This window comes from Alligator mississippiensis, chromosome 3 (genome assembly GCF_030867095.1).
Source record: "Alligator mississippiensis isolate rAllMis1 chromosome 3, rAllMis1, whole genome shotgun sequence".
NCBI classification, from domain to species: domain Eukaryota; kingdom Metazoa; phylum Chordata; order Crocodylia; family Alligatoridae; genus Alligator; species Alligator mississippiensis.
Genome location: NC_081826.1, coordinates 224848543 through 224873759, shown reverse-complemented (window position 1 = coordinate 224873759; position 25217 = coordinate 224848543). Strand labels below are relative to the sequence as shown.

Sequence of the window (25217 nt, the reverse complement as noted above, 5' to 3'; positions counted from 1 at the left end):
GTAGTTGTCTCCCAGTCTCTTTTATAACCCGTCTTCTATAGAGCCCGAATGGCTCAAAACAAAATCCAAGTAACAGAAAAACCCAAGAACCGCTGTCACTGTAACGTGTCTGATAGCCATATTTTTCAGCGCTCTTCCTCTTGCTGTTCGAGTATTACCTTTTAAGGTTTGTGGGTTTTTTTTTCTTTTTTCACTGGTGATTTCTAGCTTAACCAGATTTGCTTGAGATCTTCTCCCTGCTCGGGCTGGGTCCTCGGGGTTTCTTTTCGTCCCTGCTCTCTTCCCGATCTTTCTGCTCAGTGATGTCTTCTGATGCCCATTCCTTCCATGCCTCACCCCTCCCCTCTCGGGGTTGTGGTATCTTTACAGAGCAGCTGCCCCAGAAGCATCGCTCTCCTCCTGTTCTCATTTCTCTCCCTCTCGGACTCATTCCCTGGGGTGAGTGTTTTATTTATTTCCCATCTTTCTTCACAGTAGTCAAGCTCATTATTTTGTTGACTGGATTAAAAATTAAAACCTACTGCTGTCCTAGAGACCAGTAGTGCTAGCTTCATTTGGCCCTGAAGGGCTGGTTCTGTGGGCCATGGATGATCAGTGTTGTCACGGATAATTAATCCTGCTGCTGCTCCCTCACCACCAAATTTCCAGATCCATAGGGATGGATACCTGTGGGTTGAATGACGTAGCTCCATTGACCCCATCTAGCCCATGGACTACATCTTAGTCACCTGTGATCTAGACCATTCTGTTTATATGCTTGGCACTGCTGTGAACTTTTAACTTAGTTGGGGAGTAGACCATTCACCACCTTTCCTGTTTAATTCGCCAAAGTACTTAAGAATGTGATTAATTGGAAACTTAACTCAGGCATGTCAAACGCATTCTTTCAGGAGGATCAAATCAGATTTATATTTTTTTTGGTCATGGGATTAGTGAACAGGCTTCTTTGAATGTCAACAACATTTTTATTTTGTATAAATCAGCATGTAATACCATGAGAAAATAGAGAATTTTTAAACTGAAATGAAGTTTTTGCTTGCTTTTTGTTGGTGATGTTTGCCCTTTTAAAAATCTGTACCTGTAACTAGAGGGTTTTCGCATACAGCTCAAATGGAGGTGCAAAATTATAGACATTGAAAATTTGGCTCAAAAAAGTAATTGTTTGCAAAGGTGAGACTAATCTTCAAATAAATCAGGCTCCACCTCTTTGGTAAGTACACTTAAAGTGACTTGCAGTGTTTTAACAAACAAAATAAAATCTGTTTTATTGACTGAAATTATTAACTGAACTTGTGTGTAGATGTGAAAATACAAAATGCATTTTCAAACAAAGCAAATGAGCATAAATTTCTTCATTTCCCCAAGTATGCGATCTGACATCCTTGTGCTGGATTGGTTACTCTCCTGGTGCATTTAAATTACAGTTACGATGGACGTGTCTACTTATGCATTTAAGCACCTAAATTTAATACACATTAGTTTAATGCACATTAAGTGGGTTTAGGTAGGTGTCTACACATGCAGGTGTTAAAGCGCATTAACGCTGTGTGTGCACTGACTTGGGACTAAAGTTAGTTAAAAATAGTGAATTTAGGCTATTCACACCTAAATCTGATACCTGCAAATACAGGTATCAAATTTAGGTGTGAATAGTTAAAGCACATTAACGCTGTGTGTGTGGGCTCACTTGGGACTAACTTTATATATTTGTTATTCAGTGGCATCGGAAGCACTTAAAGCAGTATTCCCTATATTCCTTTGGCTAGCTTTTGGAATCCAGAAGCTGAATCTTGCCAGGAAAGAGAACTAAAACCTTATTTTAATTCAAATGTAAATCCATAATCCATGTTTATATTTTGTAGTTTATTTTGTTGACTTGGAATGTTTAACAGTTTTTACATTTTTTTTCAATTAATGCTTAAAACATAATTATCTTTCAACAGACTCAAACCTAAAACCTTCCTGTGCCAAACTTCCATTGCCTTAAAGGGTAATTCCACATGAGAAGGACTTGTGAGATTTGAGTCCATTCTCCCTTTTACTTGGGAAACAACTGTAAATTTGTGGAGTGGTGGGGAACTGTTTCTGTTTTTATAAATATTTTTCCCATTGCTATGAATGTTAATTCTGTGATCGACGTAGACTACTTCAAGCTCTTTTTCTGCAACTCAAAACTAAATTTCTGGTTTTTTTCATAATTTTCAGGATCGTATGTTTTATGAGAGTGTCTTGCAACCTGTCTTAAGAGTCGAAGATACAATGAGTGATCGATCATTGTCACAGAAAGAAGAAAAGGTCAAAGGAACATTTTTACCAGATTCCCTATTTGACATCGTCACTTACAGTAAGGTGAAAAGAAAGCCAAATACTTTACATCTATCTGGTAGTCTGTAACAGTATTGTAAGAAGTATATTTGAAAATCACAAAGGTTGCCATAGTTTAGTTATCTTTATATCTAAGGTTTAATTTTTATGGTTTAGTTTTATTCTTAGTATACACATATACAGCAAAAGCTTTGTTATCCAGCACCCATGGGGAATGCGGGGTGCTGGATAACAAAATATGCCAGTTAACTGAGAGGCCCGAACAGGCGTCTTTACCTGTTTGGGCCGCCACCTCTCCCGCTGCATCTGGAGCGTTGCTGCCCCTCCCACCGCATCACCGACCCTCCCGCAGGTCCCACAGGCCCTGAGGAACAGTGAGGGAGGCCCCACGCAGGCTGCTTTGCCTCAGACCGTGGGAGCTCAGCGAAACTGGAAGAACCACGGTTGGCACTTCCGGTTTCGTTTTTACCTTTTAAGCCGGCATGCCAGTTAATAGGGCATGCTGGCTTATAAGGTGCTGGTTAAGGGAGCTTTTACTGTACATGGATTAGTGCAAAAGAAAATGAGTATGAATGCATTTTCAGTGTTTGTTAAATTTTCAAAGTAGAACTAGTCAGCATCACTTTTGAAAAAAATAGGTTTTCGATGTCAGTAACTAAATGTCTAGAGTTCGTTTATGTAATATTTTCATGTACTTTTTTGTGCCTTAGGGGGCTTCCATTATCTGGATGCTTTCTAGCTTTCTGACTGAGAGACTTTTTCTCAAAGCACTTAACGTAAGTTTAGAAAAAGAAACTTTGTCTGGGTTTATCATTTTGTAAATAAAGGCAAGCATGAATAAAGGTTTGCTTTGCTGACATTTTTCATTAACTTGAACGAGCACTCAAGATTGTTTTTCATTTCAGTCTTACCTGAAGGCATTTTCCTTTTCAAGTGCTAACCAAGATGATCTGTGGACCCATATTCAAATGGTACTTATAACATCTTCTCAGTATTTTTACTTCATTGTTTGGGCTGCCAAACTTTGCACATAAACCAACTGGGAACTTGAAATAGAATGTCTACCTTTATTCTTGCTCCACACACAATCCTTTGGAGACTACAGGTGATGTAAGGGTGAGAGAAATAACTGTTGGGTCAGAAAGAAGACAGGTGGTCCATATTTTCATGTAGTCACAGGGAATTGCCCCATCCTACTGGGTGGAAAAACCTGCATAGGTGATTCTTGCTGTGAATAAATTTTGCTAAACGCTTGAGCATGGGGTTCTTCAGAGCAGATATAGATTTGTTTTATAATAATGTTTTAAAGATGGTCTTTAAAGATGGATACCGCAGGTTTTTAGCAGTCCAGAAGTCAGGCTAACTATAGTTCACTTTGATTCTGCTTTTCTCTGGGCACATCTACACGAGATGTTTCACTGTGCAGTAGAGCTAATTACTGCATAGTAAGCATCACTGCCTACACATGCCAACCCTTACTGTGCAGTAATTTTATTTATTTGGCAGTTAATTTGCTACCTGTAAATGCAAGTAGCAAATTAACTGCTGAGTAATTACTGTGCAGTACAGCATGTGTACGTGGCTGGCCAGGAGCAAATTTGCTCCCAGTCAGGTGGGCAGCAGGGGGCAGGAGATTGCTCCCTGCCCCTGGGAACTGCCTGCTACCAGGGTGGGCTCTGTGACTGGAGCCCAGGCAGGTACACTGTCCCCCTACCCAGGAGATTGCGGAGGACAGGCTGGGAACAAGATCTCTGCATGGGGAGAGTTTTCCGCCTGGGCTGGAACTGGCTGGGACCTGACCCTGACCTGGACAGTTTTGGGCAGTCCTCAGCCAGCTCTGGGCTGCACATACATACTTCCCTGCACAGCCCAGGGCTGGGTGGGAACTGTCCCTGTCAGGGGCAGGCCCCAGCCCCATGTCCCAAACTGGCGATTGAGGCATTGGGCTTGGAAAGACCTGCAGGGGAGGGGCAGGTCCCAGCCCCCTGCCCCAATCCACTAGTGGAGGAGCCCAGGCTGAGAACTCCCTGGTGCTGGGGCAGGGGGGCATTGTCCTTGCCCAGGCTCTTGGGGAGGAGCCCACCCCAGCAGCAGGCAGTTCCTGGAGGCAAGGAGCTCCCTGCCAGCCCCTGGGCTAGCACCCAGAGAGAGCCTAGAGCTCCCCCTGGCTGCTGCAGGGGGCTGGTGCAGGGCCAGAGGGGGCAAGAGCAGACTGCTGCCAGGAGCAGCAAATCTGCTCCTGAATCTCCACGCATGTAGACACCTGCCCAGGGTGGGTTTACTCTAGAATAAAACCACCTCACAGCTTTTGCATGTGTAGATGTGCCCACTGTATATCTGTCCCTGTCTTGGGCAGTAGTAAGCACATTTCCAGAATTTGGGTTCTATATAGCATTTTATATCAAGCATAAACATGGTCATTAGTAGAGTATAAGTAAAAGCAGAACCAACAAGATTAAAAAAAGAAAGATCAGCTATATATAAACATGAATTAACAATCTGTTTAAAGGTCCAGCACAAATGCGGATGACATTCCTATCTGGATCTTCCAAATATATGTGTACGGATCTTGTCCACTCTCATTTTATTGCCCTTTAAATATATGCTGAAGACTGAATAAGCCCTGACTCTAGGAAAGGAAATACTAATAGGAGATTTTTTCAATAATAATGTCCTTGCCAAAGTTACTGTAAAATGAAAATTTCATCATAATACGAGTCAGAGTAGAAAGCCAGTTTCTCAGATGGTGCAATTTGTTGTAGCAGCATTGAAATCAGTGGAGGCTATGATGAGTCACAGCGACAGAAAGCTGGCCCAGAACCAATTTTCAGGTGTAATGGTATTTAATTAATTAGTTAGTATAATGGTAATCTTGTATTTTAAATCTTTTATGTGAATTAAATAAACAGTTTCCTATACAAATAAATATGTTATTAACCACTCAAGGGTATGGATATCTTTAAATAAAAAAGATAAGCTAAAAATCAAGTTACAAAAATTAGAAACGGTGTCTGAGTTTTTTTAAATTTCCCTTAAGGGATTGGATCCTTCCTATTTTAATGACAACACTGCTCTTTTTCTTTTTGTTACATTGATTCGTTACTAAAGTGCTGCTGGAATAATGTAAATAAATCATATATATTTCTAATTAAGAATTTTTTTAAAGGTTATAGATGCACAGGATGAAGTTCAGTTGCCCGCATCAGTAAAAAATATAATGGACCCATGGACATGCCAAGATGGCTTTCCAGTTTTAACATTTGATCCATCAACTGGCACCATCAGTCAGGAACAATTTCATAATATAAGGAAAAAGGACAATACTACTAGTTACAAGTAAGTGAAATTTATATTTTTAGCATTTATTTCTACATTTACTTTTATTATAAAGAAATGTTTAATTAGTACATGATTCTTTGAAAATCTGTTTGCTTTTTTGCCAGAAGCCAGTCTGAGCCATGAATTCAACTTAGTATTTCAGCTATTCACTTTTCCAAGTGATTAGCGTATTTACTTGATTAGAAGACAAGGTTCCCTGCCTACCCCATTTAATATGCAGTGAAATGAAAAAGCCTCTCACCTTACAATTGAGCATAAAGAAGTGGGGGAGGGTGCGCAGCTTCTGTGGAAGGGGGGTGGGCACCTGAGCCTGCGGGGAACAGAAGCAGCATGGAGCAGGGAGGAGAGGGGAATGGGGAATCGGGGCAGCCTGAGGCTGCAGAGGGGGAGGGAGACGGGCATAATGGAAGGGTAAAGGTTGGGGGGTGGCAGCAAGGAGCAAGCTCCCTTCCTCTCTCTGCCTGCCACCTACAACCCTACCCCACTGCCTTCTACTGCTTGCTCCATTACTGCCTCCCCATCTGCCCTATGTGTCCCCCTACTACCTCTCCCCTGTCTGTCCCCCACCACCTGCCCCATTACTCCCCCCTCATCACCTCTTCCCCTCCCACCTGCAGTATTGTGTGGGGGTGTGAATTTAGGATGATCCTCTAATAATTAGATTCTATACATATAAAATTATAATAAATGTATACATTTTCTTTGTGTAGAATCTGATTTTTTGGGGGTCATCTTACATACAGGGTTCTCGAGTGTTTGGGTGAATACAGTACTTCCTCCTGGGTGGAATACAGAGCAGAGCAGTTAAGGCAAATTGTTGTGGGACCAAAATAGTGAGTTCAAGTCTTGATTTATTCTTGCACCAGTCAACATAAGGCTAGGGCAAACCTGTGACTTCTTGGCTTCTTCCTGGATAGCAACAGTGCAAGATTATGAAAGACCAAGGTTTTCCACCAGGAATGACTAAAGTGAAGCTTCTCGTTTGGACTCTTAAATAAGTAACTGTTTTTAAAAAATACTGAGTACTAAGCATTTCCTTTTTTAAGTCAGTGGATAGTGCTTGGTGTCCACTTCGATGCTGATTTAGGGGCTGATTGAGATGACTCTTAGTAGCTTGTAGATGACCAGCGGCAGAATCCACAAGCAGCCATAACAGTACTCCAAAGAGAGACAGGAAGTTAACTTTGCTTCCAACATGCAGGAGACTACCAGGAATCAGCTATTCTAGGCTGGTTTAGAGATGTTACACCATCCTATCACCATTGATTCTCATAACATCTAGACCCAGGAGTGGGAAATACCATGTAAGAAATCCTATCCCATACCAATATAGGCAGATCTAGAGGGTGTATTTACATGAGTCTTCCTTTCCCTGTATATCTCCCTGGTTCAGTAGCTTTCATATCCATCTGCAGCAAATTGACATTTTCCCCAGATTTTCTGGCCAACTGTTCATGTCAGTATTGGGGGGGGGGGGGGGGGAGCCTGCCCAGAACTTCTTTTAACCAAAAATGTTTCTGAATAGAAATTTAAAGATATCAAGGATATGTTGCAGAGTCATGAAAGGAGAGAAGGTTGGAGAATAAAATTAGTCAGAAGGAAAGCAGTCCTTAGAGAATGAAACTGGTGTCTAAGAATCACGTCAAAGAGTATAGGCCAAATTAATTCTAAATCTCTTTGTCTAGTGTGAGACTGGGGGTTGACCCAGCAAGAGTACTAACATCAAACAGGGGCAAAAGATAGCTGCAATTTAAAAAAATATTTGCAATCTTATTAAACATCAGTTTAGAATTTGTGTTCTTAAGTGAAAGAAATAATGATATTGTCTAATTTCTGTTTTATTAAGTAACACATGGATTGTTCCTATTACTTGGGTAAGAAATGGATCTTCACAACCAATAGTGTGGCTAGATGAAACTAGCAGTAAGTAAAAAAAAATTAAAAAATCTTTCAGTCACCTCTCAACTTTTGTAAACATATTTATAAATAGTTTACATTTTTAACCATTTACATAATCAGTAAATATATTTTGAATGAGATGAGAGAGAATAACATTTCAATACAAAAAGTCTACATTAATTATTAGCTAACTTTTAGGTTTAAAAATGCATTTTTTCTTTTTTTTAAAGTCTATCAACATATATTGTTTAAGGTACTGCTTTAATTATTATAATTCAGTGGACATTATGAGGTAAGATTTCCACAGCATTCTTTTGCCATCTCTGGTCGTTTATACATGTGCTCTGGGAGTGGGAGCAGGGGATCGCTTTAATTAGAGTGGCTCCAAGAGCCACTCCAATTAAAGTACATAGAGCATCATGTGTATCAGAATCCTCATGCTGCAAAATAGCAGCAGGGGCACTTGTCGAATGAGCTTTAGTTAAAGTGTCCCTGCCACCTTTTTTTAGCACAGGGACACTGATATGCATGTCACTGGAGTCTGCTAGAGCACGGTAGTTACCAAGCTCCAGCAGACTTGATTAATCGAGTCGGCTCTGACACACTGTAATTGCAGCATATTGGAGCAGCCTCCATGCATGTGTATAGGCGCCCTCTGTGCCTAGCAGTTCCTGTTGGCTAGTCCTAGGTACCTCCCTGCTCAGCATATTAGGTGCACAATTTGAAGGTAGCTAACTCTCCCTTGACTGTGAAGAGATCCTAGGCACCTACCCTTGTCAACTGGGGAGGTGCCCTTGCCCTCCAGATTTTAATAATTCCAATGTCTAAGTGGAGACATCTGTGAGAGAGATTTGGATATGATTCTTTAGTTGCCATTCACAAAATAGTGGTGGTGGTCTCCCTCTCCTTTACTTTGTTAAGATGCCTATTCTTCATGAACTGCTGGAACAGGATTTTCTGGCTACTACATGTCAGATAACTACATTACCACTGGCCTATAAAATATGTTCAGCTGGATGAGGGTGAGATTGATTTAATCACTGGACCAGCCAACAAGCCAGCTAACAGTGGGGTGTGAGTAGGAGTTTGAGTGGGGAGTTAGTTGGAGAGCTTACCTGGTCACTCTCTTTCTTACCCTTCCTTCACTGTGTAAGCTTACTGAATGAAAGCAGGTTCATAGAATCATAGAATCATAGAAGTAGGGTCGGAAGGGACCTTGCAGATCTATAGGTCCGAACCCCTGCCTGGGCAGGAGGAAAACTGGGCTCAAATGACCCCAGCCAGGTAGGCATCAAGCCGCTTCTTAAAGACTCCCAGGGTAGGAGCCAGCACCACTTCCCTTGGAAGTTGGTTCCAGATCCAAGCCGCCCTAACTGTGAAGTAGTTCTTACGGATGTCTAATCTAAACCTACTCTCCAACAGCTTGTGGCCGTTATTCCTTGTTATCCCTGGGGGTGCTAGGGGAAACAAGGTCTCCCCCAAACCCTTCTGGTCCCCCCTAGTGAGTTTATAGATGGTCACCATGTCCCCCCTCAGCCTTCTCTTGTGAAGGCTGAACAGGTTCAGGTCCCGTAACCTCTCGTTGTAGGGTCTGCCCTGCAGTCCTCGGATCATGTGGGTGGCCCTCCTCTGGACCCTCTCAATGTTGTCCACATCCCTCTTGAAGTGGGGTGCCTAGAACTGGACACAGTACTCCAGCTGCAGCCTGACCAGTGTCGCGTAGAGGGGGAGGATCACCTCCTTGGACCTACTTGAGATGCACTTGTGGATGCATGATAAGGTCCAGTTAGCCCTGCTGACTGTGACCTCGCATTGTCGGCCCATGTTCATCTGGAGTCAGTACTGCAGTACTGCAGAGAAAGACCTCATGGTTACAGGAGACCATAAGCTGAATATGAGCCATCCATATGCTTTTGTTTTTAAAAAGGCCAGTGGCAACTGGTTTACTTTAACAGGAATGTCACTTGCAAATCAACCACTTGAACATGGTCAAGCATTGGAACAGGCTACTGAGATAAATTGTGGAATCTCCATTCCTAGAAATTTTCAAGACCAGGTTTTAGAGACACTTGACTGGGATGGTTTAGTCGAGAATGACCTTGCCTTGAGCAGGGGGAATGAACTAGTTGACCTTGATGGGTCCCTCACAGCCCTACTTTCCTGTGATCCTGTAGCTTGGTGTTTGGGACACTCAGCTGGGATGGTTCACAGTTCGAGTGGCCAAGGTCTGGAACGGGCTCCCAAGGGAGGTGGTGCTCTCCCTTACCCTGGGGGTCTTCAAGAGGAGGTTAGATAAGCATCTAGCTGGGGTCATCTAGACCCAGCGCTCTTTCCTGCCTATGCAGGGGTCAGACTCGATGATCTATTGAGGTCCCTTCCGACCCTAACATCTATGAATCTATGGAGAAGCACCCAGGTTCCAGTCCTTACTCCAAATCTGGTAATGAAGGGATTTGCACATAGGTAACAGCCTGAGTCACTGGGCAATAATAACACCACTGCACAACACAACACAACAATCTGTGCTACTACCATCACCACATTTTTGTGAATGGCACCTACATCCTGTTATGAATGACCTTTATTCCAAATTGCATTTGATTTTATTAAAAAAGTAATCAAAATGGCTGTAATAAAAAATAAATGCTTTGTTTTGAATGTAAGTTTCATTTGACTCCAAATGCATTTCTCTTGATTTTCCAGAAACACCCCCTTTTTTCTTTTGCTTGCTCTGGCCAAGAGTAAGTCATTTGTTCAGCTCCAATAGTTACTGCTACTTCAATTAAAAAAAAAAAAAAAAGGTTTATTAGGTTGTTGCAGTTCTAAAAGCCCAGTCATTAAAACGTTTGGAGTTGAGGTCCTAGAAAACAGCCTGAATTGTGCCTTGTATCCCTCCAAACTTTGGACCATCTATAAAGTAGACTCATGGACTATGGTAAAATTTTCAAATGCTTTTCTCAACTTTGCAGTACTTAATAAAGTGTATGTCCACCCTTTTCTGTCAGCTCATTCAGATTAACTCAAGTATCCCTTCCTAATGATACCTTGTGCTATATAAACCTGTTTTTAGATTTGTAAGACAATGTCTATGCTACAGCCTGCTACTAGCATAACTTTGTTAATCAGAGGTGCAAAGAGGTCTGAGACCTGACTGACCCAACTATGAAGAGGAAATCCTGTAATTTGAATTTGATTATAGTATCAGCACTGTATAGATGTAGAATCAAACTGAATTTATAAAAGTGCAACTTTGGTGGTGGTGTTGCACCTATACTAAAAGCACTTGCTAATTAGTTATACCAGCTTGCTTTTATCATAAGCTGCTAGTGTGCATGTAGTCAAAGTCACATGTCCTTTTGAAAATTTTACCCCTGAAACTTTCAATACACTACTCTTTCTCAAATAGTTATGAAGCTCAGTGTTGAATCCTCTAGTTCTGCCTAGTCAAATCTTGCTTAAAGACTCTGATTCAACACTATATTTCTGTGGTGTAGTACTTGATCTGGAACTACTTGCATTAGTAATCCATGGCTTTGTCTAGAATAGGTAAAAAAGATTTCTTCCTAAAGCAGTTGGCCAACTTTATGTGAAACTGCTTGTAGATGTAATTTAACACCTTTTAAAATTGTGGTAGGTATTCAAGGCCAGCCATAGCTAGAAGAAGCCTAATTGGAATTAGCTAAATCAGTGAAAAAATACATCTCTTTCCTAGTCTAGGTCTAGGTAAGAGAAGATTGCAGAATATCCATGGCCCAGCCTCCTGAAAGCATGGCTAGTGCCTTAGGGATATTCCCTAGAGAAAGTTGCTGTGTTGTATGGAGCATAGAGAGTGCGGTAGGCTGCTTTTTGTGCCTTCTCTACATTGGGCGCATCTACACGTCGCCCTACGGTGACGTTGCTATGGCACAGTGCTTTAGTACTTCCTTTTGAAAGTACTAAAGCATGGCACAATGTCGGGGGTTACTGCAACGTGTGTGGAGCATGGTTAGATTTTGCTGCTATGTCACCGTAGCAATGCCCTATACTAGGATAGCTGGTGATCATGTGTAGACCCACGTGATTGCTACATAGCTGTACGGTGAAATAGTGTGTTGCTCTGTTGCCGTAGGGCGACCTGTAGCTGTCGCACAGTGTCTCTTCAAACATGAATTTGCCTCTTATAGTGTAGTAATAACACATTTTACTTATATGGTGATAAACATGTACATCTCAGATTACACCGTGTACCTGGATTTGTAATTTGATAAAAAGATACAGCCTTCCCACTTTCAAATATCTCTTCCAGAAATGTTTCCTGAAATGCAGATATCAAGTTCAGAACATGACTGGATCCTACTAAATATGAATTTATCTGGATACTATAGAGTTAATTATAACTCCTCATATTTGAAGAGGATAGGAAAATTGCTTGAAAACAATCCAGAGGTAAGACTAAAAAAGTTTTCTTTAAGCTTCTAAAGTCTCTACAATATGTTTTTAATTGCGTTAATTAAGTTATTATTTTGACCAAGGTTTGGAATAATCTAGTGCAGGGGTGTCAAACTCATCCTGTTGTGTGGAAAGAGTCCACAGGCTGGATCTAGAATATGGGACCGTATCATCTGGACTTTAGGGCTAGAAATTTGGCAATGGCAGGATGAATTACTGTGGATTTGGGAACCATGACAGTTGCTGTTCCTCTCTCCACCAAACAGAAATAGAACCTTGTCCTATATAAATATTTTTTCAGCATAAAAATGTCATCCAGTCCATTGGGCTTCCCATGGGGCTGGAAATTTGGCTTCTGGATAAGCAGTAGTAGCCATAATTACTGCAGATTCTGAATTTCCTGCCCTGTGGGCAGGATCAGGAGTACAGGGCCATGTCATCTGCGCCATAGGGTGCATCTTTGACACCACTGATCTAATGTATCCGATACAAAGGACCTATTCCAGTACCCATTAAAATGCTGTCGAAGTTCCTTTTGAAAGCAGTTGGAACGAGAGCAGCCCAAATAGTTTTTTACTTCAAATTGCTGAAAAAATATTTTTGTAGGATCAGGTTATATCTGTAAAGCTGTCATAATCGGCTAGAGGAGACTTCCCAGAGAAATCAGGTTCTTTCAGGAGCACAGAATCAGCACAAAGTGTTATAAGAATAGTTGGCATTGCAGGTGGTTAGCTGCTCTTAGAACTTCCTAGGGGAAGATGATGACAGGATAGAATCTGGTTTCACAGAAACACACTGGTTGTCAAGTGATGATCAATAGAAACCAGGAGGCCAGGCTGTGCCCAGGTCTCCCTGTCTCCCCAGTGCCACTCCATAGTAGGCAGCTGTCCAGGCATTTAGGTAGCTGGTAACAAAATGAAAGATTCTGTTTCAGTTCTCTCCAAAAATGAAAAAAAAAAAGTCCCTTACACTTAGGGGGGTACCTCCCCCATAATTTTCTAGTTTTCATCTGGTTTTCTTTTGAAATTTTTCACCAGAGGGAAACTCTTGTGTTCCTGTCAACTGTGCTTATGTTCTGCCATTCCCTGGTTACCATTTCATCACCTAGTGACCAACAACTGACTGATGTTATAACTTAATTTAGACTAGTTTCATGCTTTCCTATGTCAAGGAACTAACCCAGCACAATTTGGGCTTGGATTAAAGAGGTACAGCAATAAGATGCAAATGTCACCTTTACTTTCTATATCATGTGAGTTGCATGGTATGTGATGTGACCTGATCCTAGAACATGTCTATGAACATGTCTATGAAACATTTAAATGGCTAAATCTGTCAGTACTTTTTTCCCCTTTTAATTACAGAATTTAGAATGTTTTAAATGACTTAAAACAGTTCATTACATCCAAATCAACCTCTCTAATGCCGTAGAAGGTATGAACAATGGCTCATCCTAGCAAAGAAATGTAAGTGCAGAATGCCTTATAGTGCCATTGCTCTCTTGGCTTTATGGAAGCTATTCCAAAGAAATTGCAATCTCTAGGTATGGCAGAGTAGGAGCATTGTGAGACAGCCTTTCCACATCACATTCTGCTCTGTTTCAAACGCTCTGATTAAGGACAGACAGTCAAAAAGCCTGAGGCTAAATCGATTCAATCTTTGCAGGTTAGTCTAAACTGCATAGATTGAATTGAAAAGCAAGTAAACAGACATTCATTTTTTATTCCAGAAATGCAACCACATACCAGCTACCCTGGTGCAGTGGCCCAGGCCAGAAGCAGGGGAGCAGTAGAGCATGGCTCCCTGCTCAGCTGGAGCAGACAGCATGGGCCAAAGCTAGCCCATCCACCCTGCAAGGGAGGGGGAGATGCAGAGCATCCTGGGATCCTGGGACACTCTGAGTTAATTTGAACCTGGAGGAGATCTGGGATAGAAGTTCCAATTTAACCTAAAATAGTTAAACCTGGATGGATGTAGTATCAGACTTATCTTAAACTGGCTTTGGCCATTTTAAAAGTGGTTTACTTGCACTGAACTTCTCTTGTGATGCAGATTTGAACTGGTTTCTGATCACTTATACTGGTTTATGTTTAATTTCTGTCCCTAGCCACGTGGATTCCCTGATAAAGCAGATTCTGAGTACATCAGCATAAATGTAGATGTTCTATAGTTATAAATATGTGCTTTAAATCTCATGTGGGTATTGATTAATAGGGGAATCTGGGGGAACTTGAACAAGCCATGCAGTCATGTAGGCAGCCTAATACTACTGCGCAGCAGTGCATTAGCACAGTTTTTACCCGGCACGCTATTGCACAGTGTTATTAGGCTATGCGCAACTAACATCTCATGTAGATGCACCCACTAAACAGTAATTTGCTCTAATCCTGAGTAAATATGCTACCTGTGAATACAAGCAGCATATTTACTCAGGAGTAATTACTGCACAGTATGCATGTGTAGACAGCCCCCCGGGAGCAAATGTGCTCCTGGTCACTCGGACAGCAAGGGGTGGGAGATTGCTCCCTGCCCTCAAGAGCTGCCCCGAGAGCTGTCCTTGCAAGTTCTCCTGCCCTGGCAGTGGACAGCTCCCAGCCCCCATTCTGCAGTTATGGAGCAGGGTCTGGGAGATTCTTATCTTCCAGCCTTGGCTTCAGAACTGCGGAGCTGAGGCTGGGAGATTCTTATTAGGACCATGCAAAGCTTCAGTCCCTGATTTGATTCAGTGGAGATTTGGCCTGATTCAGTGGCCGAATCTCCAAATCTGAATTGAATCAGAGGACCCTTTTATCTCTCCTAATCAAATCAGAGCCCTCCGAATCAATTTGGAAAGATTCAGACATAGACACAGCTTTAAATATTTTTTCTACATACCTCTAAGTAGCAGGCGAATCATGAATGCTGTGATGCTGGGGCACATGGAGTATCCCACAGGAGCACAGGGGGGTCCTCAGTGTGCTTGGCAGCAGACCCAGAAGTGGACCAGAAGCACTTTCGGTCTACTTCCGGGTCTGCTGGAGAGCACACTGGAGCTCCCCCCCCGTGCCCCTGGCTCAGTGACTGGTGCCTCCTGGGTTTGGGGGGGCACCCAGGGTCTCTCCACAGCCGATTGCCAAGCTGGAGGGGCACAGGGGGTGGCCCTGGCATGCTCCCCAACAGACCTGGAAGTGGACTTGAAGTATTTCTGGTTCACTTCTGGGTTCACTGCCAAGCACGTGGGGGGGAGGGGCCCATGCTCCTATGGGACGCTCCATCTGCCCCACCATCTCAGCGTTTACGAGCCATGCCTGGTACCTCGAGGTATGCAGAAAAAACATTTAAAGTTGTGTCTATGTCTGAATCGCTGATTCTCCAAATCAACATCGAATCTTCGGATTCGGCTGAATTGAATCGAGGACAGTGATCAGAATCAATGAATTGAATCACTGTCCCCGATTTGGGCTGAATTTAAATCTGAATCGAATAGGATCCATTTCCCACACCCCTAATTCTTATCTCCCAGCCACCAGGGGAGTGGGGGGAGGGGGAGATCCTTATCTCTCAGCCTGGGCTCCATGACCTTGGAGCAGGGGGTGGGACATTCTTATCTCTGTGGTGCTCCCTGCCAGCCCCTGGGCTACCAGCCCTTGCCGTGAGCTCCCCCTGGCTGCTGCACAGAGTCAGCGCAGGGCCAAGAGCAGATTGCTGCCATGAACAGCAAATCTGCACCCACTTCCCTGCACATGTAGGTGCCTGCCATGGTGAGTTTACTCTAAAATAGCATTTGCACATGTGGATGTGTCCACTATTTCTAATTTGGTTATGCAAGATTAATCCACAATATTGCCCAATGATCTTTACATCAAAATACATTCTAGACTGTGAATGCTGAGACTCTATTCCCCCAAAAAGCAACAGGATTGAAAAATAGGCGGAAAAAAAATCATACAGTATGAGGGTGGGCAAACTGTATTCCTGCTCAGCTTTCTTAGTGCAGGATCTGCATCATGTGTATATGCTGGGGAGATAGATGTATTTTCAATTCATGTTAAGTCTTTTTTTGCCCAAGAAACTTGGGTGCCTGTTTATATATTCTGGTTATAATGCAACTCATCTGCTGCTCTTTCTCCTCCATATAACCTGATGTAGGATCATCCTAGATTTTTTTCAAATTCCTAAATGAAGTTCTGCCTATGAGTACATACAGCCATGTAATTGAGAAGTAGTCTGACTTCATTTGAAACTGGAGTCCCAAAAGAAGAAAAAGTCTATGTCAAATCAATGAAAACAGGGGAACAGGGTAAGGGAATTACTGTAGATTTTCTTTATTTTAAGAGTTTTATAAACTTAAGGAAGGTTTTCAAGCTTAGCAGTCAGTTAACTGTTATAAATGTATGCTATGTGTAGCATTTTCTTGAGTCTACACCTAAGAAAAATTATCTTAAAAGCACATATAGGAGTAAATTATTTCAGCTCAAAATAAAACCAAATCTTTATATATCACGTCAGTAAAACTTTTACTGAAGTCTATAAGAGTTTGGTTTGGGAAAGGACTACAGGGCCAGGTTGTTGTAACCTAATTTAAGTCTATTTTTCCTCATAGTGGAATTGCTAACATTTTGTGGATACTTTTGCAGGTTTTTCCTGTTGTTAACAGGTTACAACTGATAGACGATGCTTTTTCTTTGACAGAGTGAGTACATTTTTAATCTATTATTAATTTATTTCACTATCCACGATCACACCCCACATTCCTCATGCTGCATCATATTTGTAAATACCTCATAAAAACAACAGATTTTATCAGGGAGCATTAGTCCATCCCCCTGCAAATGCATGGGAGTTCTTTGCAGTATTTTAAATAAAACTTTGTCCTGCCTTCATTAAATGCTTAAAGCAGTGGGACCACCATAACATTTACTACAAATGAGGCGCATCTACACGTCGCCATACGGCAGCGTTGCTATGGCACTGTGCTTTAGTACTTCTGAAAGGTACTGCTGTCTTTTAGAAGTACTAAAGTACGGTGCTGTATGGGTGATTACTGTGACATGCATGGGTACATTTTGCTGCTATGTCACTCTAGCGGCACTCCATATCGGGGGAGTGTGCCACTATGGCAACATAGCTGACAATCGCATGTAGACCTATGTGATTGCTACGTTGCTATAGGATGATGTGTAGACACTCTCATTGATTCATAACCCCTCTGAGAGAAATTTCTTGACGGTTTTTTTAATAAATATTCCTTTCCTTAATTTCATCTCATTTTTCCTAGCTGCCTTTCATGCTTCACTCATCATTTTCTTTCTTTCCATAGGGATTAATGCCTCCCAACTACTTGCATATGCTTGTCATGTTGCTCTTTAATTGTTTTCACTTGGACAGAGATGGCCCAGTGCATACAAAGGAGATTGCTAGGATTCCCCCAACAAAGTGTGGTGATTCTGCAGTAAATTAATATAGCTTGATTGTGTATACATAGTCCCATCCCTCTGCCTTCCATATTGGGGATCCTTCTTTATGAATATCCCAAGTACCCATGTACACTGCACAGCTCCATTCTGCCATGGAGCAATGGAAAGATGTATGAGTTAATAGTCATTTTTCTATCTCCAGCAAATACTGGAAATCTACACAGGTATCAGAATAACTGCATGGCTTGAGAGCCAGGCCCATAATAGTTCCACAGGTGGTCAGAGCATGCTCCAACCCGTGGAAGATTGCTGGAAGGAACTGTGTGAGGAAACTCGGAATTCTGCCTCCCCGCCTTCCAAAACACTACTATGCATGCATACACACTTCCTGTGGTTTTTATTCCAAGAAAAGGGCCCAGTGTGGCCTGTAATAGGGACTTGAAACCTGCTCCCCATGTCAGGTTACTGGAGGATGTGTACCCTTATATTTCCCATCTGCAAGAGTGAATTGTACTCAGGGACAATCCTGCCTTGAATAGGAGAATGGACCTTATGGGGTCCCTTCCAGCCCTACTTTCCTATGATCCTATTCCTATATTTATGCTATCCTGTTGTAGCCAGTAATAATAGTAAGTTGAACCTATGCCTGAGTTAAGTTGTTTATACTCCTCACATAATGGTTATGCACCAAGATATCCTATAATAAAAATCTGTTATTCAGTGGTTTAAAAAAAGGAGAGGAACATACTGTAAAACAAAAAATCTTAATTTTTGTCTTGGTGACAATGGTGGAGAGGCTACATATATGGACCTGATCATGCAAACACAACCAAATGCAGTGTACTTAATATCATGAGCGATCTCATTAACTCATGGTAGTAGCACCTTTTCCATAATAAACATATGAGTAGTCAGACTCTTAGATGGTCTCTGTTGTGTTATTTCTTTTTCCCTCCTCTCCCAAAGCCTACTCCAGTATCTGGATTCTTTTCTCATCAGTTGTTTAAATATATAGGTCTTCATGCTGTATATTCATACATCCACACTTGAATAAATATGCTCAAATAGATGTGTATATATATATATATATAAATATATATATATATGTATATATATATGTATATATATGTATACACACACACACACACATATATACATATACACATATGTGTGTGTGTGTGTGTGTGTGTATTTTTTTTTTATTTTTTTTTTTTTCAAAAACAGGTCTGGTTATCTTGAGATTGAGTCTGCACTTGACCTGACAAAGTACCTTGCCAAAGAAAATGATATCTTTGTGTGGTATATAGTACTGTCAAATCTAATGCCTAACGATCTGGAATGTACTCTGAAAGACTATGAAATATATCCACTTTTAAAGGTATCAACATTTTTTGTTAAATACTAAAAAATCTACTATTTAAATGACAAGTACTCTTGAGTGTGCTTGAGAGTGGCCCCTGGAGATGACACTGAAGTTGCCCTCCTGGTATACTTTCTGGTTTGGGGCATGCATGTGAGAGCAGGAGAGTGGGGTATGCTCAGAGTCATCTTGGCTAGAACAGGCTACTGTCACCATATAAATATGCCCTCAATTCCTTTAAGAGAAATTTTATTCATCCCTTCCTTAAGAAATGGAAACTAAGTATTTAATTTGTTCTGTTAATAAGTCAGTGACAAATACTGAACTCTGGTTGGGTCATGAGTGTCATTTTATAATAAAATACAAATATATTCACTTGCTTAGGTTTTTTACAAAATAGTTTTAAGTCTATCTGGAAACTCCAAGTACCAGTGGTATAGGATGATAGTCTTTGGGTGCATCCAGACGTGCGTGGACATTTGGTTCCCCGGGGACAAGTAGTGGCAGCGCACCTTGCGGTGCCACTTCTTGTCTCTGGGGAATGCCCGTGCGATGCATGCTCTGGCGTGGCAAGTTGCCCCAGGTTGGGTAGGGGAGGCTGGGGCCAGCACTGGACTGGTCCCAGGAGCCTTACCTGGGGGCCCCCCAGGGCTGCAGCCGTGGTGATTCTGCTGCGCGAAGCTGTTGTGATTCTGCTGGCAGTGGAGTACAGCTCTGGGAGGGCCAGTTCCGCTTTTCAGCAGCACGTGCTGGCCAAGAATGCATTGCTCCGTTGTTTTTTTCCTTGGGTTTTTTTTGACCCCTGGATGTCCGGGGGTCAAAAAACCTGTGGGGAAAAAAACCCCGTCTCAGCTCATACTCAGGCAGTGCAACATGGAGAACACCGGACTGTGAGCTATGTGGCACTGCAAACATGTTTGCAGTGCTACATACAGCATGACCGCATTCATTTGAATGCACTCTTTATGTACGTAGCAATCAGTACTTCTCTCAGAGAATATGTATTTGTGGTCCCTGATCTGTACTGGCTTCCAGTTCATTTTGGGGTACAATTAAAGAGTTGGTTTTAACTTGTCATGCTAAAATGTTTAGGTACTAAAGACCTTTGGTGGCCTGCCTTCCTTTGCAAAACTGATCAGTTGAGGTATTTAAGCTAATCGTGTTATTTAGACCTCAGTTCAGCAAAATGCTTAAATGAGTGCTTAAAGCATATTACTAATCGCATTAATTTCAATGACCCCGTCCAGATGCGTGTGGATGTGAGGTATGTGGCACTGCAGACACCTCTGCAGCACCACATAATGCACATTCAGGTATTCTCTGCACTGCAGGGGAGCAGCACGGTGGGGGTTGATCCCTGGATATCCAGGGGTCAAAAAAACGCAAAAAATAAGCGGAGTGGTGCACACAAGGGCAGCACATGCTGCTCAAAAGTGGAGCCTGGCCGCCCTGAGCCATGCTCTAGCTGCCAGACAGGCTCCAAACTGCAGGATTGCCACTGCTGCAGTCCCAGGAGGCCTCCAGGACCCCAGATAAGGCTGCTGGGACCAGCCCGGTGCTGGCCCAGCCTCCCCTACCCGACCTGGTGTAACCTGCCACACATCAAAAGGTGCATGGCACAGGTGTTCCTTGGGGACAGCTAGCAGCAACACAAGGTATCCTGCTGTTAGTTGTTCCCAGGGAACCAAAGGTCCACATTCGTGTGGCCGTGGCCAATGGTACTAACTTGTTTAAAGATAAATCTGTGGGAGAAAAAGGTGGAGGGACCATGCTATTTTTGGTAGTCCTCATCTCTTTAATTTGCCTGTTTTATTGCTCTTTGAGAGTATGAACTAGTATAGCTCCCTGTTAAGTGCCAGTTTATCACTCCCAGGGATGAGTGGCCTGATTTGAAGGTTTTCCAGTTTGAGTGATTCTGGGAGAATTTTATCATTTGGACTTTGACTTCAGTTTGTGTTTTATTATTTAAATGTTGTAATTCACTCAGAGTTCTGTAATGACTTAATTTAAAAATCAATTTGAATAAATAAGAGAGAAATATAGCAAAGTATTGTGCATATAAATGAATTTATCTTTATCTTTTTTTAAGAAATATCTGATAAAGAAAATGTTGCCAGTATACCATTATTATGCAGGTATTATTCGTCAAAATGATGATGTTTTGGCAGATGACTACTTTGCTGAGTGAGTATTTAATTTTTCAAAACATGATAATTTCAAAAGATATAGACTATAATCTATTTCTGTTATACTGTACTGTAAATCTGTAAATTAATCACAGTAGCAGAAATATTTTTATTAATTTGAGTATAACACAAACATTATATTCCTAATTTACATGTGAATTTTAAATGAAAGAGCAGCAGCAGGAGGGATTGCCTGCATTATCAGTTTGTTCTTTCCCTTTTTAAAGCAAATATAATACTTGTAAAAGATAGTGGCTTAGTGGTGCTGAAGAGCGAGATACCTAATTTATCCATCAAACGATTGTGTCAGAGTAGAGTGGCAGTGAAAGTGACAGTCTCTACCAGTGCCCCTCAAGTTAATTTAAAGACACGAGATGTAAAGATTAGAGGGCAATGAATGAATTTTGCATGGTCTTTCAATTCTGCCTTCTCAGCTGATGCACGTTTACTATGGTGACTGAATGGTGAGTGCAGTGTGAAAACAGACAAGCTTAGGGCATGGGTTGCAATACATTTTTCACCTTCCCACAAACATCCCTGTGTCTGGAACCTTGTAGTTGCTTGGTTTTGGTTTTATTACTAAATCTGATGTTTTGAGCAGAAGCTTTCCTGAGAAATGGCATCAGTTGCTAGAATTGTTTTAGTTCAAGTTTTAAGAGTAATGCTAAATGTGTAATAAGTAGGGCTGTGCAAAGCTTCGGGTGCTGATTCGATTCGGCGACTGAATCTCCAAATCCGAATCAAATCAGGAGACCAATGAAAAGGTCCGAATCTATTCAAAGCTCTCTGAATTGATTCGGAAAAAATTTGGAGAGCTTTGGAGATTTGGGCTGTCCCCGCTCACCTCTGCAGAGAGCTGGACCGGGACTCTGTGTTGGTACGTAGGGGCGGGGTGGGGGCTGGAGGAAGGAGAGGGGGCTATGGGGGGACCCCCGCCAGGCCCCATCCCCTGCCTGCTCTCCCAGCCTCCTGAGCACCCCCTGACCTGCCCACTGTCCCAGCAATGTCAATGGCTGCCCTGCCCAGCCCCAGCTCATGGTTCTTTAAAAAAAAAAAAGACAAAACCCTGCTGCCCCTCACTGCCCCATGCTGCATGGGGGCTCTTTCATGAGCCCCTGTCCCCCTCCTGCTCTCCCAGCCCCATTGATAGCTGCCTTGCCCGGCCCCAGCTCCCACTTCTTTAAAAAAAAAATAAAAAAAATAAGAAAAGCCTTGTACTCACCGGCTGCTGCAGTGGCTGTCAGAGCTTCTGGGGGCTTGTGGCAGAGCACTCCTATGGAGCGTGGTGCAGTGGGGATCGCCCCCCCCCCCCCCCCCCCACCTGGCAGCAGCCAGTGAGTGGGGGGTTGTTTTTTTTTAAATAGCCGGGAGGCTGGGGGCAGCCATTGATGGGGCTGGGACAGTGGGTGGGGGATGGGGCCTGTTTGGTTCAGAGTGTCGGCCGATTTGGCAGCGGCCAAATCTCCAAATCAGATTTGGCTGAATCGATTTGGGACAGTGATTCGAATCACTGAATTGAATCACTGTCCCCCAAATTGGCTGAATCTGAAGTGAATGCTAGCCACTTCGCACAGGCCTAGTAATAAGTACCTTTTTATTATTATTCTGGCTTCCCTTCCAGAACTTACTTGGAACATCTTCTTAGAAAAGCATGTTGGTTGGGTCTGCAAGACTGTTTAGATCTATGTTCGGAACTCTATGCCAAGTGGATGGACAACCCCAAGGATCAGTAAGATACTATAGTATTATAGATATGCATGTGTAAGCCAGATACACATTTAAAAGGCCATTTCATGGGGTGTGCTGCATATGGGAGGCACCTTGCATACTCCCTTTTTTATCTCCACAACATGGGATGAACTAAATTATAAAAAATATAACTTCAAAAAAACACTGCATATTACTTCAAGTAAATGTCATACTCTAAAGGATGCAGAAAGACTGACTGCTGTGAAGATTGATTCTGCTTACTTGGGAAAGTACAGGCAGTGACAGCACAAGGAGTTCACATAGCCCTATCAGTTTGCCTCAGCTTTGATCTGTGAGCATCTGTTCAATCTTTAGCTTGTGTAATCAGTGCTTTATTTTTCTAATACGGGCACCTGCTCCATCTGAGACCACCAACTCATTCTGCAAGTGCTGCTGCCCAACTATCAGTTGGTAATAGCTATCGGGATTTACTGACTTAAATCCTATTTGGGATCTGGCCCATTCTGTGCCTAATACAGCTCTTATTTGGAATTTAGGTAGCTGTGTCCAAAGTAGCGATCCTGAAAACCCTCACTCAGCTGCCTAGGCTCACAAAATTCATAGACATCATCGTGTGCATGACTACAGTTCCCAAGTTAATTTAAAGACACCTAAAAGTACTGCTTCCGAACATGTATAGAGGCAATTTTGTTAAAACTGAGATGCTTATTTCATGCCTATGCTCAATTAGAATCCAGAAAACAGATATTCTGCCATATTACTTGGTGTGTGTTAGAGCACACTTAATGTGCAGTGATGGGATCAGGCTCCTTGCAAAATGCAGTGATGGCCATTGCTTTGCTTTAAAACACTGGTGTTGTGCTGTTCATACCCCTACCCCTTTAAACAGTAATTCAGCTGCTGGGACACTTGTGCAAGGAGATGTAAGAGCAGGTTCTTCTGCCTTGAGAGTATTCATGTGAAACAGTCATTGAATAGAATGCATTGCAGTTCTACAAATGGGCTGGAATCCAGGACTAGCCCTTCCAGGGAAGTGCCCTTACCACTAACACAGCTATGCTCCCACTTGTCTTATTTCTGACCCAGTGAATCATGTGTTCTTTTTTTCAGAGTGGAGCAGCTTTAAAAAGAGTGGAGAGTGCCTTCATCCTAAAATAGATTCTAATTTGGTGGTGAGGGCACTTACCTGAGAGGTGTGGGTTTGTATCCCCCTTAGGGTGGGGCCTCTCCAACTGGCAGCCCATGAGGGGCTACTTTTGCAGTCTGGGGCCTTTGGCTGGCCACCACTCCCCTCTTTCACTTTAGCTGCATGAGCAGCCAGAACCTCCAGGTTCTCCTTCCCTTCTCCAGCTTGTGTGTCCTGCCCTGCTCCCTGGGTAGAGCAGGGTGATGCCATCTGGGGATATCGGGAGGGGGCTGGGGACATATATACAGTGATGTCTGTGGGGGTAGGAGTAGGTTGTCCATGTGTGGTGCAGCACAGCGGATGACGGGGGAGAGGGAGCATTTGCATACAGCATGGACAAACACAGCAGAAGGAGCAGTGTGCCCACATGTGTAGCGTGAGGGCTTGTCGCATAGTGTGTGTGTGGGGGGGGAGGTGCACCTGGGTGGTGTGCAGGCCAGGAGGCATGTGGCCCACACTAGTGCAGTCCCCAACCACTTAAAAGTTGGACAGCCCTCCCCAGCTATAGGAGGGCTCTAGCCAGTGCTCTGTTATAAAAACAGGGTCTCCCCCTTTCCATATTAGAAAACAGTGTGCATATTTTATTCTTGAAAAGAAAGTGCTAAGAGCTGAAGGTTTCAGGCCCTAGGTCCTGAGTGGATGGAGGCCTTCCCTTTCAACCCTGAGTGAGGTGTCCAGGGGTCAGAATACAGGACACAGTTCCTGCTTAAACTCCAGCCATAGAATGCTTTCTTTATGTCAGCAGGATAATGCTATTTCACCAAGTAAAAGAAGGCCTCTGCTGCCACCTGGCAGAAGGTTTGTGTAGATATACTCATGCATTCTGCCAATTGATGGACCTAACAGGAGAAACCTAAGTCCTCAGGTTCTTTGTGGGTGTGCATGAACACTGACAACTTCCCTGAGGCTACTGTTATCTGCTGACCAACTTTCTCTAAACAAAGGCATCAATCAGTGTTTTCAGTTGACCAGCTCTAGGTAATTGTTCGCTTGGTGTATTTACTGTAGTCACCTCTGCTTAGCAGGCTTGATGTTTTAGGCCCTATTTTGACAGAAAGTCTCCCCGTGTATTGTATATGATGACTAGACACCTCATTAGGAGTTCTGGCTTTCACATTTTGAACTCCTTTTATCAGACCTGGCCCTGAGGGTCTGATTTGCTAGGCAGTTATTTTTAATTTTTTTGATATAAGTGGATCTTTCTGAGGGTTTATGAGCACCCATTTGCATGAGTCAAGTCTTAGGCAGGATTTTAATAGGTAGCTTAAAGTACTCTTCACCTATGACATCCATTCTCAATGCAACATAAAGCTCAGAATCTAACTGAGCAGACAACAGGAATTCAAAAATCAAGATTTCCTTGTAACCACTAACTTTGTTACATTGTA

At 42.6% G+C, this 25217-nt stretch overlaps 1 protein-coding gene across 1 annotated transcript in view; it reads left to right on the top strand.

Annotated features, from left to right (window-relative positions):
• Positions 1-25217, top strand: part of LVRN (laeverin) — a 69380-nt gene that overhangs the window by 28716 nt on the left and 15447 nt on the right. Inside the window, exons 7-16 of the mRNA XM_059724923.1 lie at positions 2206-2349; positions 3036-3101; positions 3231-3296; positions 5492-5661; positions 7511-7587; positions 11849-11988; positions 16608-16663; positions 18612-18765; positions 20837-20931; positions 22555-22662. Of these exons, the coding sequence (XP_059580906.1) occupies positions 2206-2349; positions 3036-3101; positions 3231-3296; positions 5492-5661; positions 7511-7587; positions 11849-11988; positions 16608-16663; positions 18612-18765; positions 20837-20931; positions 22555-22662 (1076 nt within the window). The remainder of the gene's footprint in view (positions 1-2205; positions 2350-3035; positions 3102-3230; positions 3297-5491; positions 5662-7510; positions 7588-11848; positions 11989-16607; positions 16664-18611; positions 18766-20836; positions 20932-22554; positions 22663-25217) is intronic.